The sequence below is a fragment of the Bombus vancouverensis genome, chromosome 12 (assembly GCF_051014615.1).
Source record: "Bombus vancouverensis nearcticus chromosome 12, iyBomVanc1_principal, whole genome shotgun sequence".
In the NCBI taxonomy this organism is placed as follows: domain Eukaryota; kingdom Metazoa; phylum Arthropoda; class Insecta; order Hymenoptera; family Apidae; genus Bombus; species Bombus vancouverensis.
This window is the reverse complement of record NC_134922.1, coordinates 10,242,340-10,255,393: the sequence shown is the minus strand read 5'-3', so window position 1 is coordinate 10,255,393 and position 13,054 is coordinate 10,242,340. Positions and strand designations below refer to the sequence as shown.

General features: G+C 37.3%; 1 protein-coding gene across 4 annotated transcripts in view; it reads right to left on the bottom strand.

Annotated features, from left to right (window-relative positions):
- sei (potassium voltage-gated channel seizure) overlaps positions 1-13,054 on the bottom strand; it is a 145,811-nt gene that overhangs the window by 112,207 nt on the left and 20,550 nt on the right. For all 4 annotated transcript variants that reach the window (XM_033331511.2, XM_033331515.2, XM_033331517.2 and 1 more), the window contains exon 2: positions 11,833-12,063. In XM_033331511.2, the coding sequence (XP_033187402.1) occupies positions 11,833-12,063 (231 nt within the window). The remainder of the gene's footprint in view (positions 1-11,832; positions 12,064-13,054) is intronic.

The following is a 13,054-nucleotide window of genomic DNA, read 5'->3' as shown; positions in this document are numbered from 1 at the left end:
GGGGTGCGCCCAGCGTCCAGAAATACATCCAGTCCACTCTAATTCGGCTAATTTACACATGGCCCTTCCTGATCCAACTACTGCATGCTTGCACGATGACCTTGTGCACCATCCACCAAATTGATAATTGACGATATCGTATAGTAATACTTCCACTTGATCATGACAGTTTATGGAAAATGTTCAGGATCATCGCTTGCTTGAATTTTGGGTATGTCGTTCGGCATGTTGAAGTACGATATATCGTTAGTGTGAAAAAGTATGATATATCGTTATACGCATTTGTAGATTGTGTTTAAAAGTATACAGAATATATATGATATACAAAACTATATAAAATATCTACAGTAAATTAGTTGGTCTCGTGCCTAATAGGAAAAATAAATCTCTTATTCAGATCCGATCTTTTTCCATTCACAAAAATATCAATTTGTATAAATAGCCGCGGTCTAACGATAATATACTCATAAATTCTTCGGATATCTCCTATGTTTAATAAAAATTTGATATTTCGAGTAGACTGTAAATTTTGACCTGCACACAACTGTTTCTCTAATTTAAATGCTTCAATTAATTCTAGCACTGTTAGTCATACCATTCACTCCGATAGCATTACCGACAAGTCTAATGCCAACCATTGGTAACCCCTTCAACATGATGTAACCATTAAAAACTGAACTTGTAATTATTTATAATTGAATCTGTAACTACCTGTATTTATGCCCATTTAAATAGTACAATTTCAAAAAATGCTCCATATTTCCACGATTCCCTCGTTGACTGGATCCAAGGTTCTTCCAAGTCCACACCTCATCTAAAACCGTGATAGGCTCCAAATTGATAAGATCGATAAGAAAAATATCAATGTATCGAACTACCTACTAAGTACTCCAGGCTCTGGCTATCAATTAAAACGATTGATGTATGTAATAACGTAAGACAGAAACACACTAGTTTATGAAATTATCGCACGATGAGGTCCTGGATGTCTAGTAAAACGATTGGTGGATAGTGAGGAGGTCATGATACCGCAGTGGAACGAATAGCCGAGTGGTTAATGGGTTAACGGCTCCCTCCAATTGGTCGATGACGCTGTGCCCTCGTGACGTCACCGAGTGCAATGCCCCTGTGACGTGGCAACGTGTGCTGCAGGCCAAGCAATGCACAGAAATAGCATGCGCTTTCTCTCTCTCCTTCTTCCTCGTTTATTTCTCTGTTTCCTTCTTCTACCCTCTTGGTGAGGTCCGCTCCCTTTCCGAAGTGTGCTTTCGGGCTTACGAATCGCGAAACCCCGTCGTCCGATATACTTGCCAAAAACGGCCACGTGACCAGCCCAGGAAAATGTCAAACGTCCACAAAGGAGCAACGGGAAGGGAGACGTTCACCTGGTTTACTCCGGATGACCCTAATCGCGCGCGACTATAATCCGACGGAGTTGATCGGCAAGCATGAAAGACGAACAAGAATCAGCTATTTTCGCGATGTCAAGGTACAATCGGGAACGTATCTCCATCAAGGAACAGGTCCACCAAGGTTTCTTAAATAAGGCATTGCTGATCTTGAAGGATTACGTGGTCTAGTTTCGATGAAGACGCTTTATTCTTGGTTACAATGGTGTTTCTTATTTTAAATGAAAGAAGGCAGAGAAAATGTGGATTTTTTTCATGAAACAGAGGCACACCAACAAAAGATAAATTATAGAAAATTAGTAAGATTATTTTACGACAGGAAGATTACTAAGGATCTTTTTCATGAAATAGGGCCAGCTTAACGAACGATAAATTACGGGAAGATTACTAAATCTGGTGTAAAATTCGATTTTAAGAGAAAGGAACGAAGTTGTATATTCGAAGGTCCGTAGGATCTAATTCCGATGAATGTTGGCGAATGAAAGAAAGAAGAGTAAATGTTGACTGTTTCCATGAAACAGAAAAATCTGAACGGAAGCTTATTTATAACAAGACTGTTAAGCACCCAGTCCTTGAAACACTTAGTCTACTTTAAAATTCAAGTTTATGCGAGAAACAAAAATCGAAGTAAAATTACGCGCCTCTGGGAAGTCAAGGTTGGTTACAAAATATATCAGATTCGAAGTAAAACATTCAAGGTCCTTGAAACGCGAAACATACAATCTCGAAGGGCTATCGCGTCTATCTATCGTGAAAGGTGGACGTTTGCCCGCCGATGTTTCTTATCTTCACGATTCTTCCTATCCCTTTGAATAACAGAGATTGGATTGTATCGAACGGACTGCCGTGAATTCGACCTTTCCCTTCCACGAAAGAAACCACCCTTTTGTTGCGAGAAGAACCTGACCTTTCCGTTTCTCGTTCTCTTCGAGCAGAATCTTCTTTAACCAGATAAAACTTTTTTCTGGTTAAACATCTAACCTCGCCACCATCTTCAGAAATCTTTCTAAGTCTCGTCGAAGATCGAAAAGTTGTTCGATTTGTCTTTTCCGTAAATATTCCGCCACTGTCAGATCTTTTATCGTATAAATTGTTTCCTTCCGTCGCGTCGTCGTGTTCAGCAGTTTCGAACGCGTTTCGCCGGAACGTGACAATTGGCCAGGCTTCTTCGCATTATGAAATATCGTGGAAACGCTCCCCAAATAAATAACTTTAGGGATGGTTTGACGTCACTCCCTTTGTAAAAAATTCTGGGACTAACGCCATCACCAGATATGCTTATGAATATATGGAATGGTATTTTATTGTTAGACCGTGAATATTTATGTGATTATGGGAAAGTTAAAAGTGTAAAATGTATATAATATGACAAATAAAAATGTATAAAGAAATATATAAAATTTATAAAATATCCAAAGCAAAGAATTAGTTATAATGCTTAGCAAGTGAAATAAGTCTCTATTTAGGTAGACATCTACGCGTACAAAAGTGTAAATTTACATAACATGTATTTATTTATAAGTCGAAGATAATTCTAAAATATAAAACATACCAGAACAAAAATAAGACCTCAGGACGATACGATATAATGCAAGAGGACTCAAACCAAACAATATCAATAAAACTTAAACAATATCATTAAGTTAACTCATTATCAAGTACTTTTTTTATACGTAATATATCGTAACACTCACACATCCTCTTGTCCTCTATCTCCTAGTCGTTTTCACTGAGTTCAAGAAAACTACGCGGACATTCCCAGTACACATTCAGTCACGTCCACCAGTAGTTTGAGTGGTTGTGCAGTATTGTGCACTCTTCTCTCAACCGTAGTCAAAAACACATAACTCTTTTATATATTCCTAGCACTGCGGATTCAATTACTTACAATACAATACAATCCCACGATATTCCCATTCCCGTATCATTATAAAAATACTGTAATTTTTCAGCGGTTGAAACCCAATCATTGGTAAGAAACAATTATACAAAATTCATATTCTCAGGTTGTTCGAAAAATAAAGTAATTTTCTGGCACTCGAAACTCAGTCATTCGTAACGAACTACTATTAAAAGTAAAATAATCTAGCATTTGAGACTCAATTACCAACAATAAAAACTAGCACAAAATCTTAATATCCGCGTTTTAGTAAAAACAAAATAATCCAGTAACTACACGAATAAACAAGTTCGTAATTTTTTGAAAGTAAATATTCACTTTGAAATATTTTATACGATCGACGTGGTTAACTTCGTTTATAGAATTACTAAATCGTGCGATCATCGCTATTTCACACTTTCGTGTTCACAGAAGCAAGAAAAAAAAACGAGCATCACACTATAAGAAGCGAACGACAATCGAGTTACCCGGTCAGCCGAAAATTCATAAAACTTCTGGTAATCATAGGTGCTTCAGGTTCTCGCGATGAAAATCTACCCTCGTTCCCACAGGCTAATAGCGTTCTTAATGAGGGAACTTCGGTGCCTTGGTGCCAGAACAAGAGGGAGGGAGCGAGGAATCACGGGAGCAAGTAAAATTAACCTACAATTTCATGGGGATCCATTCTCGCTGTTCTTCCGGGCTCTCCACGTCGCAACTCATTGCTTTCTCTCGCCACTTCACGCGTATATCGTTCCAATGAAATCGGAGTTTCCACGTGTAAGACGAACAAAAGACAGAGTTTCGTTTCTCGTACAATTCTGATACTAATTCCTTCGACCAATAATATTTCCACGATTCTTCGATCGTTTCCTTTATAATCATTCACGTATATTAATTTAATAATGAATTGCTAGATAATAATCCACACTTGCACTCTTCTTATATGAAAAATTTCACTTTAGCTAAATGATATTTTATTTTATTATTGTGACATTCAATTGTTATTATTATACTTGATAGTATGTGACAGTTTGAACGTTTTAGACTTGGTAGAGTTATGAGACAGTGACATAGGTTCTCGAAAGTATATCGGAACGTTATTCACAGAATGAGAACACGCTCGGAGGGCACGATTTGGAAGAAACGTAAGAGAATCACGAACGATCGAGCACGAAGCTAATGTCCGCGCGCTGTCGTTACAGAGACTGCAAGCCCGTACCTTAGGTGGCCTCTTAGCGCCGCGGTTCCCCAGCGAAGCTTTCGAAATTCGGAGGACAGACTACGCCGACGGGACAGTCCAGTTCTGAGACGAGGCTTAACGCTTTGGCAAAGCCAACACGCTCGGAGTGTCACTGTCCTGAGTACGACGTCACGAATTTACTGTTGCATCACGTGTGTTTAGGTAACAAAGCAGAAGAATGTTGAACGAGAGTTCGAATAAAATTTTGTCCATAGGTAATATTCTTATTACATAACCGTATTAAAAGTTACAGTAGACTCATCACACGCGATATATAATTTAATAATTATTCGTTGTAAATTATACAAATAATTATACGTGCCATAAATTATACAAATTCCATCGACTACGTATTATAATGGTTTTATATTAATGTATTTGTGATTGGTAATTTTAACAAGATCGTAGGTCAAAGTCACCTCGCAACGAAAAGCGTTCATAATCTTAAAAAATATTTTTGAAATAACTCCAACTCTTTAAACATTCTTCTTCTGGTTGTCCAAGCATATTTGCATCATTTAATAGTACTCTCGTATCACTATAAAAATTTGATGCTACGAGGATGGAATGCATAAAACCTAATAAAAAAAAATAGGGATGTGTGCCAATACCTTTCGTAGCTACAGTGAAATAAAAATACCGAGAGGAAAAACGCTGAGACGAAACGAAGGCGAAACGGTTCGAAAGGAGGGTGAAAAGGAGAGAAAAGGAGAAGCGTCGGTGATGACGTCACGTTCCGACGCCGTGTGGGCCAATGGTGCAGGGAAGGGGGAGGTTGAACGCCTTTCCGTGATGTCATTGACTACGTTGTATACCTGGTGGGGACACACGAAAAGGGGGTACGAACGATGGAAGGAGGAGGGTGGGCGTTTCAGGAACAAGAGAAGGGGTGGAACACAAGCACTGCTATTCTTAGCCGCTTCAAACACCGTCCTCACGCTCTGCACGGTTGCGTAACAACGCGAGAGAGCACTCTCGAGGAGGTTCTCGCGAAATAGCCACATCTGCTGATGGGGGCCGATCAACAACGATATCGATACTCATCCAGTCGATGATTTCTTCGGAGAGAAACCACCGGCTAACAGTCTCGTGGCAATGTTTGTTGATGTTCGATCGAAAGGAGATTAAAGCTCTTTTTAATCTGAATTGTTTTCCTCGAGAATGCCAGAATGGCGAAGAAAAACATCCTAATGGAAAGCAAAAAGATAAAAATGTCAAAGGAAAGAATTTTAGTAATAAGAGATAATTCGAAGATAATGAAGAAGTAAAATGAACATATTAGGGACAGATACTGAATAAAGAAAAAAAGAATTCTATTTTATGAAAATGACACAGGCACGTCAGAAAAGAATTTTGGTGGTAAAAACTAATGTCAGGGAAGAATTCTATTGTTGTAAAACGATTCAAAATCTCCAAGAAAATATTTCCATGATGAATTTGAATTTCAATCGGAACAAAGATCTTCTTCTTACAATTACGTAAAAGGTGTCCTCGAAGATCTTGGAATTTCGTGAATCTAAGGATCACAACATACCAGAAATCTTAGAATGGCTTTGAATTTCACGTAAGCTGAAGTTTAAATTTACAAACTTGTCGATATGAAAATGCGACACGATATATCGTGGACGGCTACTATATGCATTAGCGTGAGTGTAAAGTTTCCCTAGGCTGACCTTGAGTGTCCTGGCTCTACAACCTTGACGGATTCCGAGAGTATGGAAAATTAATCGATCATACGCCGACTTTGAAACTACTCTCACCGCTTGGGCTGCACGCGGGTGATTATACCTATGTTTGATTAAAGGATCCTTGATAGCTTCCTTAGCTGGTCTCGTGGAACGTGCGAGATCTTGGTCACCTAGAATTCGGTCTATAGGCTTCATCGTCCCTCAAACGCTTCCCCAATAAATTGATGAAATTTCGCCCTATATTTGTATATGAATTCTCCACCTTAAAATTCAAGGAGAATTCATTCATTACATTTGAATTGTTTACTTATAAAATTCCTTCCTTCTTCAAGCGCTTTGCTAAAAAATTATATTATTTATTTGCATCGTGTTATATATATATCTGTATTTGAATTATCTACTTCGAAAATTCGAAAACAAGAAAAATAGGAACACAAAACATCATATTAATTCAATACTATTTCTACCACGTGAAATTCCACTGTGGAGATATCTTTGGATTATTAATAGGACGATAGAACGTGTGACCCAATCTTAGATCATCTCTAACCCTTTCCGTCTGTAGGTTTAGTTAACTTACTCTGCTTGTGCAACTTCCATTTCAAATTATTAACTCGCTAAGCGTTTATAACACGCATTATTAGTCTAAAGCCTTACAAGATTCAGTACGATGTCGTATCCCATCCTATGAAACCATCTAAAATTCCATACTCTGAAATATCTTTTTGAACAACTTTTTAATCTTTTCTGAAGCTCTAGCAATCTCGCAACCTTTTCTAGGATCTAAGAAACGATTATTTTTTTCTTTTTTTTTTCTATACTAATTGTTATGTTACTGGAACCTTCTCAAAGATAAATCCCATGATAAAACTATTTTTCCAAGGGTGGAAATTGTTCCGAGTCTCAGCCTCATAATAGTATATAATGTTCCCTCGAATAGCGCTGCTCGAGAGAAGCCTACAGAATAGCAGATTATTCCTCGCCATTGGTCTGAGATGAACAATGTCCATGGGAGTAGTTGGAACCGGAAGAGACTCCGCAGAAACGTCCACAATAGTCAGATAGTCCGGAACAAATACAGACAAAGTGACAACCATTGCACGTGCTGTATTACCCCGGACTTCCTTTATATCGAAGGAAATAATAATATCTAGACATAAATATAATTTTTAAATTGTAACTTTAAATTTTTCTAGCGAAAGTGAAATCTTTATTAAATTCCTGATTCTTGAATTATTATTATTACCGAATTCTTGAAAGTACCTGAACATTGCCAAGTTTCTTAGCAATCTCGTAATACATTGAAATATCTCGATAAAGAAATTAACAGTAAACTAAGAAGAGAAGTGCTTGGAAACTCAGTTGTATTTCCGTGAAATTCGCTTTAGCCTTCGTTTAGTTTCTATTGGCATAAAACGCCATATGCAGTGCAAGAAGTCAGCGTCAATCGGTGTTGCTACTTGAAGCTTTAATTTAAGACTTCCCCGTGTCATGAAACCGCGTAATAAAGGTTTGACATTTCAGCCCCCGATCTCGATGGCCATTAATTTCCGCCACATCAATGAAAAGGAAACAGCTAAGGAACATCTTTAATCGGATCGAATGGAACTTCCTGGTCCCGTAACCTTTGACCTTTTCATTCACGCCATTCAGAATACAGCCTTCCAGCCCCCATAAAAAAGGCCACGGCGCCAATATATCTTCTTTCATCGTTTTTATTGCTTGTTATGAAGCACGTTTGCTGCTATTAGCATTACGTTGCAAAGAAAGATAAATATGTATGTAGTAACGGTATTAATAATTGAAAGTAATTTAAAATAACTTTCTAAAATTGCGAATGTCAATAAAATATTCATCGATTCACTGTTGTTGCGTGTTGTATAAGTAAGATCGTATCATTGCATCTAACAGAATGTATTAACGAATCAATACACATGTAAAGATATTTCGCAGGACAATTTACAGATAGATATAGACACAGATATAGTTGAAAATCTATTGTTTCCTCGAGAAATGACTATATTCTAACACGATCGAGAGTCTAAATACACAGCGGAAAGTACAGAGAATTGGTTCGGAACGGACAAATTCTCTCTACCAAAATGGCACGCGCAGAGTATTAATCTCAATCCCATTGAGAAATCTGTAGAGGGTTTCTAAAACAAAAGGTAAGAGACTCTTATGAGTCTCCACCGACATCGATTCTTCAATTACGAAAGAGAATTAAAAAGCAACAGGATGGAACTCGTTCCAACTATTGTCAAAATCTGGTGCAAAGTATGCCTAAACGTATTAAAAAATCTCATTGTTAAAAACATTGCGCTAAATTGAATCAACGAATGTTTCTTGTTAAAGATAAATGAAAAAGATATTCGCAATATTAAGAAATTTTTTAAGTCATCTTCGACGATACTTGATATATTAAGGAATTATTCGTGTCAGCTTTATTTGTACAAAATATTTCTGTTGCGTCTGTTTGTTGTAGTAAAACGATATATACAAAAGTTACAGTAATTAGCTGAATTATGTTCTTCGCTGCAACACAGTCAGAGAGATCTACATCTTTCTACATCATCATCGTTCACCTCATTACAGAGTCAAAGAGCGGCGGTCAATATAATCTTCCGTTGAGGTTGTGCAAACGAACGATTGATTTTCATAACCCGCGATCGATATTTCTGACGATCTTTCATCGAGCGAAATAAGAGAGAACAATGGGTGTTCGTTTCATGAAACGTGGAAATCCATAACGTGTAACTTGCAGATTCAGTGGAAACATGACGTACTATAATAGACCATCCAGAGGCGGCTGCAGGTGGTCGGAGTAGACTACTTTCAGCCTTTCAGCTCTTTCACGCTAGCACCTTTCTTTCGTTTTCCTTTGTGCCACGTCGTACGTAGGCTACGTGTGTATCCTATTTTCGCGTTGCTTTCTCGTTGTTGTATCGCAAAAATTCGAGACCTTTTACGTGCCAGTTCTTTGCCAGGTATCGTAGAACGATAGCTGGGATATACCATAACATATCGATGAGAAAGCACGGAATCAGGTCTATTTTCCTAAATTAGAAATATTCGCCTTACATACTTATGCAGATCTAATGACATTCCAAAAATTTGGATACAGGAGACGTGGATATTTAAATAAAAGGAGAAGAACATTTTTTTTCAAAATTGAATTCTTGGCATGGACTGAGTGATATTTCGAAATTTTAGTAAAAGAACAGAATCAGCTCTATGTCTTAAATTTGACAATCTCACGCAACTTTCTGCAAAGCAACCGATATATAAAAAATAAGAGGAATAGTTCTTTTTTTATGAGATTTATAATATAAATTTAGAGATGTGTTTCACGTACAAGTTTGCTTTGGAAAGGATGATAAATCGCCATTTGAAAAATACCGTTGAAAGAAGCAGAGTCCACTTTACTAAATTGGAAAATTTTCTATGACACGACGGTTGCATAAATCTTGTCACATTGCAAGATGGAAAACAAGGAACACGGATATTTCTAATTTGAAAAAAGCAATTTTTTTTAAATGAGAATGATGCGGTTAGGTTCATAGCATACGAAAGTTCGAATCTCAAGTCCGAGGGGACCGAACCATGAGCATTCGGATGGCCTAACAGACTTCGTGCCACGACTATGATAAATTATACAGTAGTGACTATTGATCTCGCCGCGCCTAAGGTCAGACACTACGGCAAAATCGAGTTCCAGCCAACCATCCACCCGCGAATAAATTCAATTTTCCCGCTCTAAATAACGGAACGGTTCTTACAACCTGCGAAAAGGCCGGTGCTACGATTCCTGTCCAGAAAATCACGATCATCAGCCAAATATGTAAATTACTTCTTGTCGATAAAGCCGTCTAATAAAATCATTGAAAGTCTCGTTCAAAGGAATGAGAGGCTGTCACTTAAAAACTATTGGAAATAGTCTTGTCATCAAATTATTTAAAGCTTAATTTTTTTAGAAACGTAAATGTATGTGCAAGATTCTGAAAAGGCGGTATAGTTCCTCCGCACAAAAATACCAAAGCAAACTTATCTCTTGTATTTTTCTAAAATAATTTTTTGTAGATGTTTGGTAAAGAAGTAAATTATTTCAAAATTTCAAGTTAATTATTTTAGTTATCAAACATAACGCATGAAAAAATTCCAAGTCCCCTGTAATCGATGAAAAAAAGGAAACTTCAAGTGACAAGTGTCCTTAATCATTATTTAGACGACGTAAATCGGTAGCATTTCGTGTTCGATCAGCACACATACAGTCCGAAATACATTCTAGTAAAAGGAATTATTGAACTGATAAAGTTCGCTGAAGAAATGGGTTATAAAACGTGGTATAGCATAGCGGTAATGATTGTTACGAAGTGAGTCAGTAGGGGAGGCGGTTAATAGCACTGACAACAAGAAGTTTCCAGGATTGACGCAAAGTACTTTAAAGGGAACTTTACAGCTGCTCAGCGCGAAGTTAAAGCACGCAGAACCTATCATTGAATTAATATTTCAATACCGCCAACTTTTGTGAGTCAGTATATAATTTCGAAAAATAATTTCCATCGACTATAATATTTTAGCATCTTCTAAAAAGTAACATTGAAATTCTAAGAAATACAAGAGATTAATTATACCTGAAATGAAACAGGTCAGATGTTGGATACAATGAACATATGAACTTCTCTTAGGAACTATAGCTCGCGAATTTATAAAGCTAGTTGTGCTCTCCGTTCTTCGTCAGATTTTTCACGATAGGTCAGCGCAAGTATCGATTCGTATTTCAGGTAACGAAGAATCGAGAAAATGCTAGAACGTTTCTAATAGAACACTTGGCAAAAGTACAGATCCAAGAAACAATGTCCGTAGGAAGTTAATAGGGTTTGCCAAGACGGGACTAGTCGACACACCGGATAGGAATTCAGGATGTCCGGTATCCCGTTTTCTGCGAAGCTTCAACTTGAGGAAATATTGCCAGTTTGCACCTTAAGTTCCTGGCTCGCACTCCACGAAATCTTATAATGTTCACGCTCGTGTTCGAGGAAGAATCCGTTACTCGTTTCCTCATTTCCTCGTATCATCGTAACATCAATATTTATAACCACTGTAACTAATAATTGCTCTACTCTTCGTCAACTATCCGAATAAAGACGTTTAATCCCACTTGTTTAACTTTCTTAATTATTAATTCAGAAAACATATATCAAGGTGAATTTCCATTCCTGACAGAGTTGAATATTGCTCAGATCGTGAAAGCTTAAATAAAAATTATTCTTTGCATTGGAATGCTCTAAAATCTGTAACGTCGAATAAATTCCAAGGCCAGTGATCAAATTATTCGCATGAATTATTTACCTTGCTGAGCTGATAAATAAAAAATGGCTTTGGTAAATAGAACGAGAAGCATTCATCCCTAGAACGAGGTCTCGTAGCGACATCAAAGGAACTAGTAAATCAGAAAGCTTTCGATTCTTTTGAGAAATGAATAAAAATTACGACAAAGTCGATATCGAGGACTGTATTATACATTCCATCGATGGAACGATGATATGCTAGAAGGTATCAAGTTCCACGGTGCAATTAATTATGAACAAATTGACGAGTGGGTTGACTCACCGTCTTTCCTGTAGTAAAGGATCTCGAAATGTTTTTCGACGCCGGCGGCGAGGGCGTCGCGGAGGGCTGCGACCGCATGGGGTGACGTCATTGGCCCATGAAGGAAGTCGCAGATCGCTGGCCTCTGCATCACTTCCGCCCTCGAAAACCCCGTCAGCCGGCAGAAACCGTCCGAGCAATATATTATGTGACATAGTCCCTGTTGAGCGTTGGCCACTAAAAAACTTCGATCTGCAAAGAACAAGAGAAAGACATTAATTAACAGATGCTACGAATTAATCGATGTCTGTCTGAATTCACTGGGAGCCGCCCATGAATGATTCGCTTACAGGTAAAGTTAAACAACTCTATGAATTATAACGTATATAAAAATAGCAATTGGCAGCATTCAGTGAGAATATTATTCTTTTTTAATTTAGCTCATAATATTAATCAAATAATCTTCCGAGAGGCTGAAATATAAATCATCAATTTTGATGCAGTATTAATTAATTAGATTCAAGTATATTAGACTTCGTGTCATTTAGTATTATTTTCATATACCTAAGAAAATTTGATACTATAAAAATGAAACGTGTAGAGTCTGATAAAAAGAGCGCTTCCTCGAAAAATAAAGATATGTACCGATAATTTCTGTAACTACTGTGTATTCATAGAGAAATATGATAAATAAATTACCTTTCAATTAGATAGACTTTACACAGAGGCAGTAACATTTGATGTACTTTTTTTTTGTAAACATGAACCCATTTATTCCTCAATCTAATATGTTAATAGTATTAACATCATTACAAATATAATATATGGAAACAGAAGACGAAAATATATTAATTTTGGAGTGGAATGAATACACGTGGCATCGAGATAGTTTCTTAGAAACACGTACCACGCTTTTGTGTCGAAAATATCGAATATTTGTTAAGACATGATAGTGGGAGGAATACATAGCACTTTAAAATAAATTCAGGATTGTTGGAATGGGAAAACAACGAGAGAGCCTCGGTCACAGTGAAGTTTCATCGGCTCATTAGAATGCGTGGTTGGCATGTCTTCCGAGTATGTCCGAAATTAACTTTTCTTGTTAAGAATTGAGAGAAGAGATAGACAGGCTAACGGGAACGAATGATTCTGAATATATGTACATGTATTTATAGGTCGCCGATTCTTCAAAATTAAGAGGCACAGTAGGAGGGAATCGCGTAGGAGAACGTCGGAAAATTCA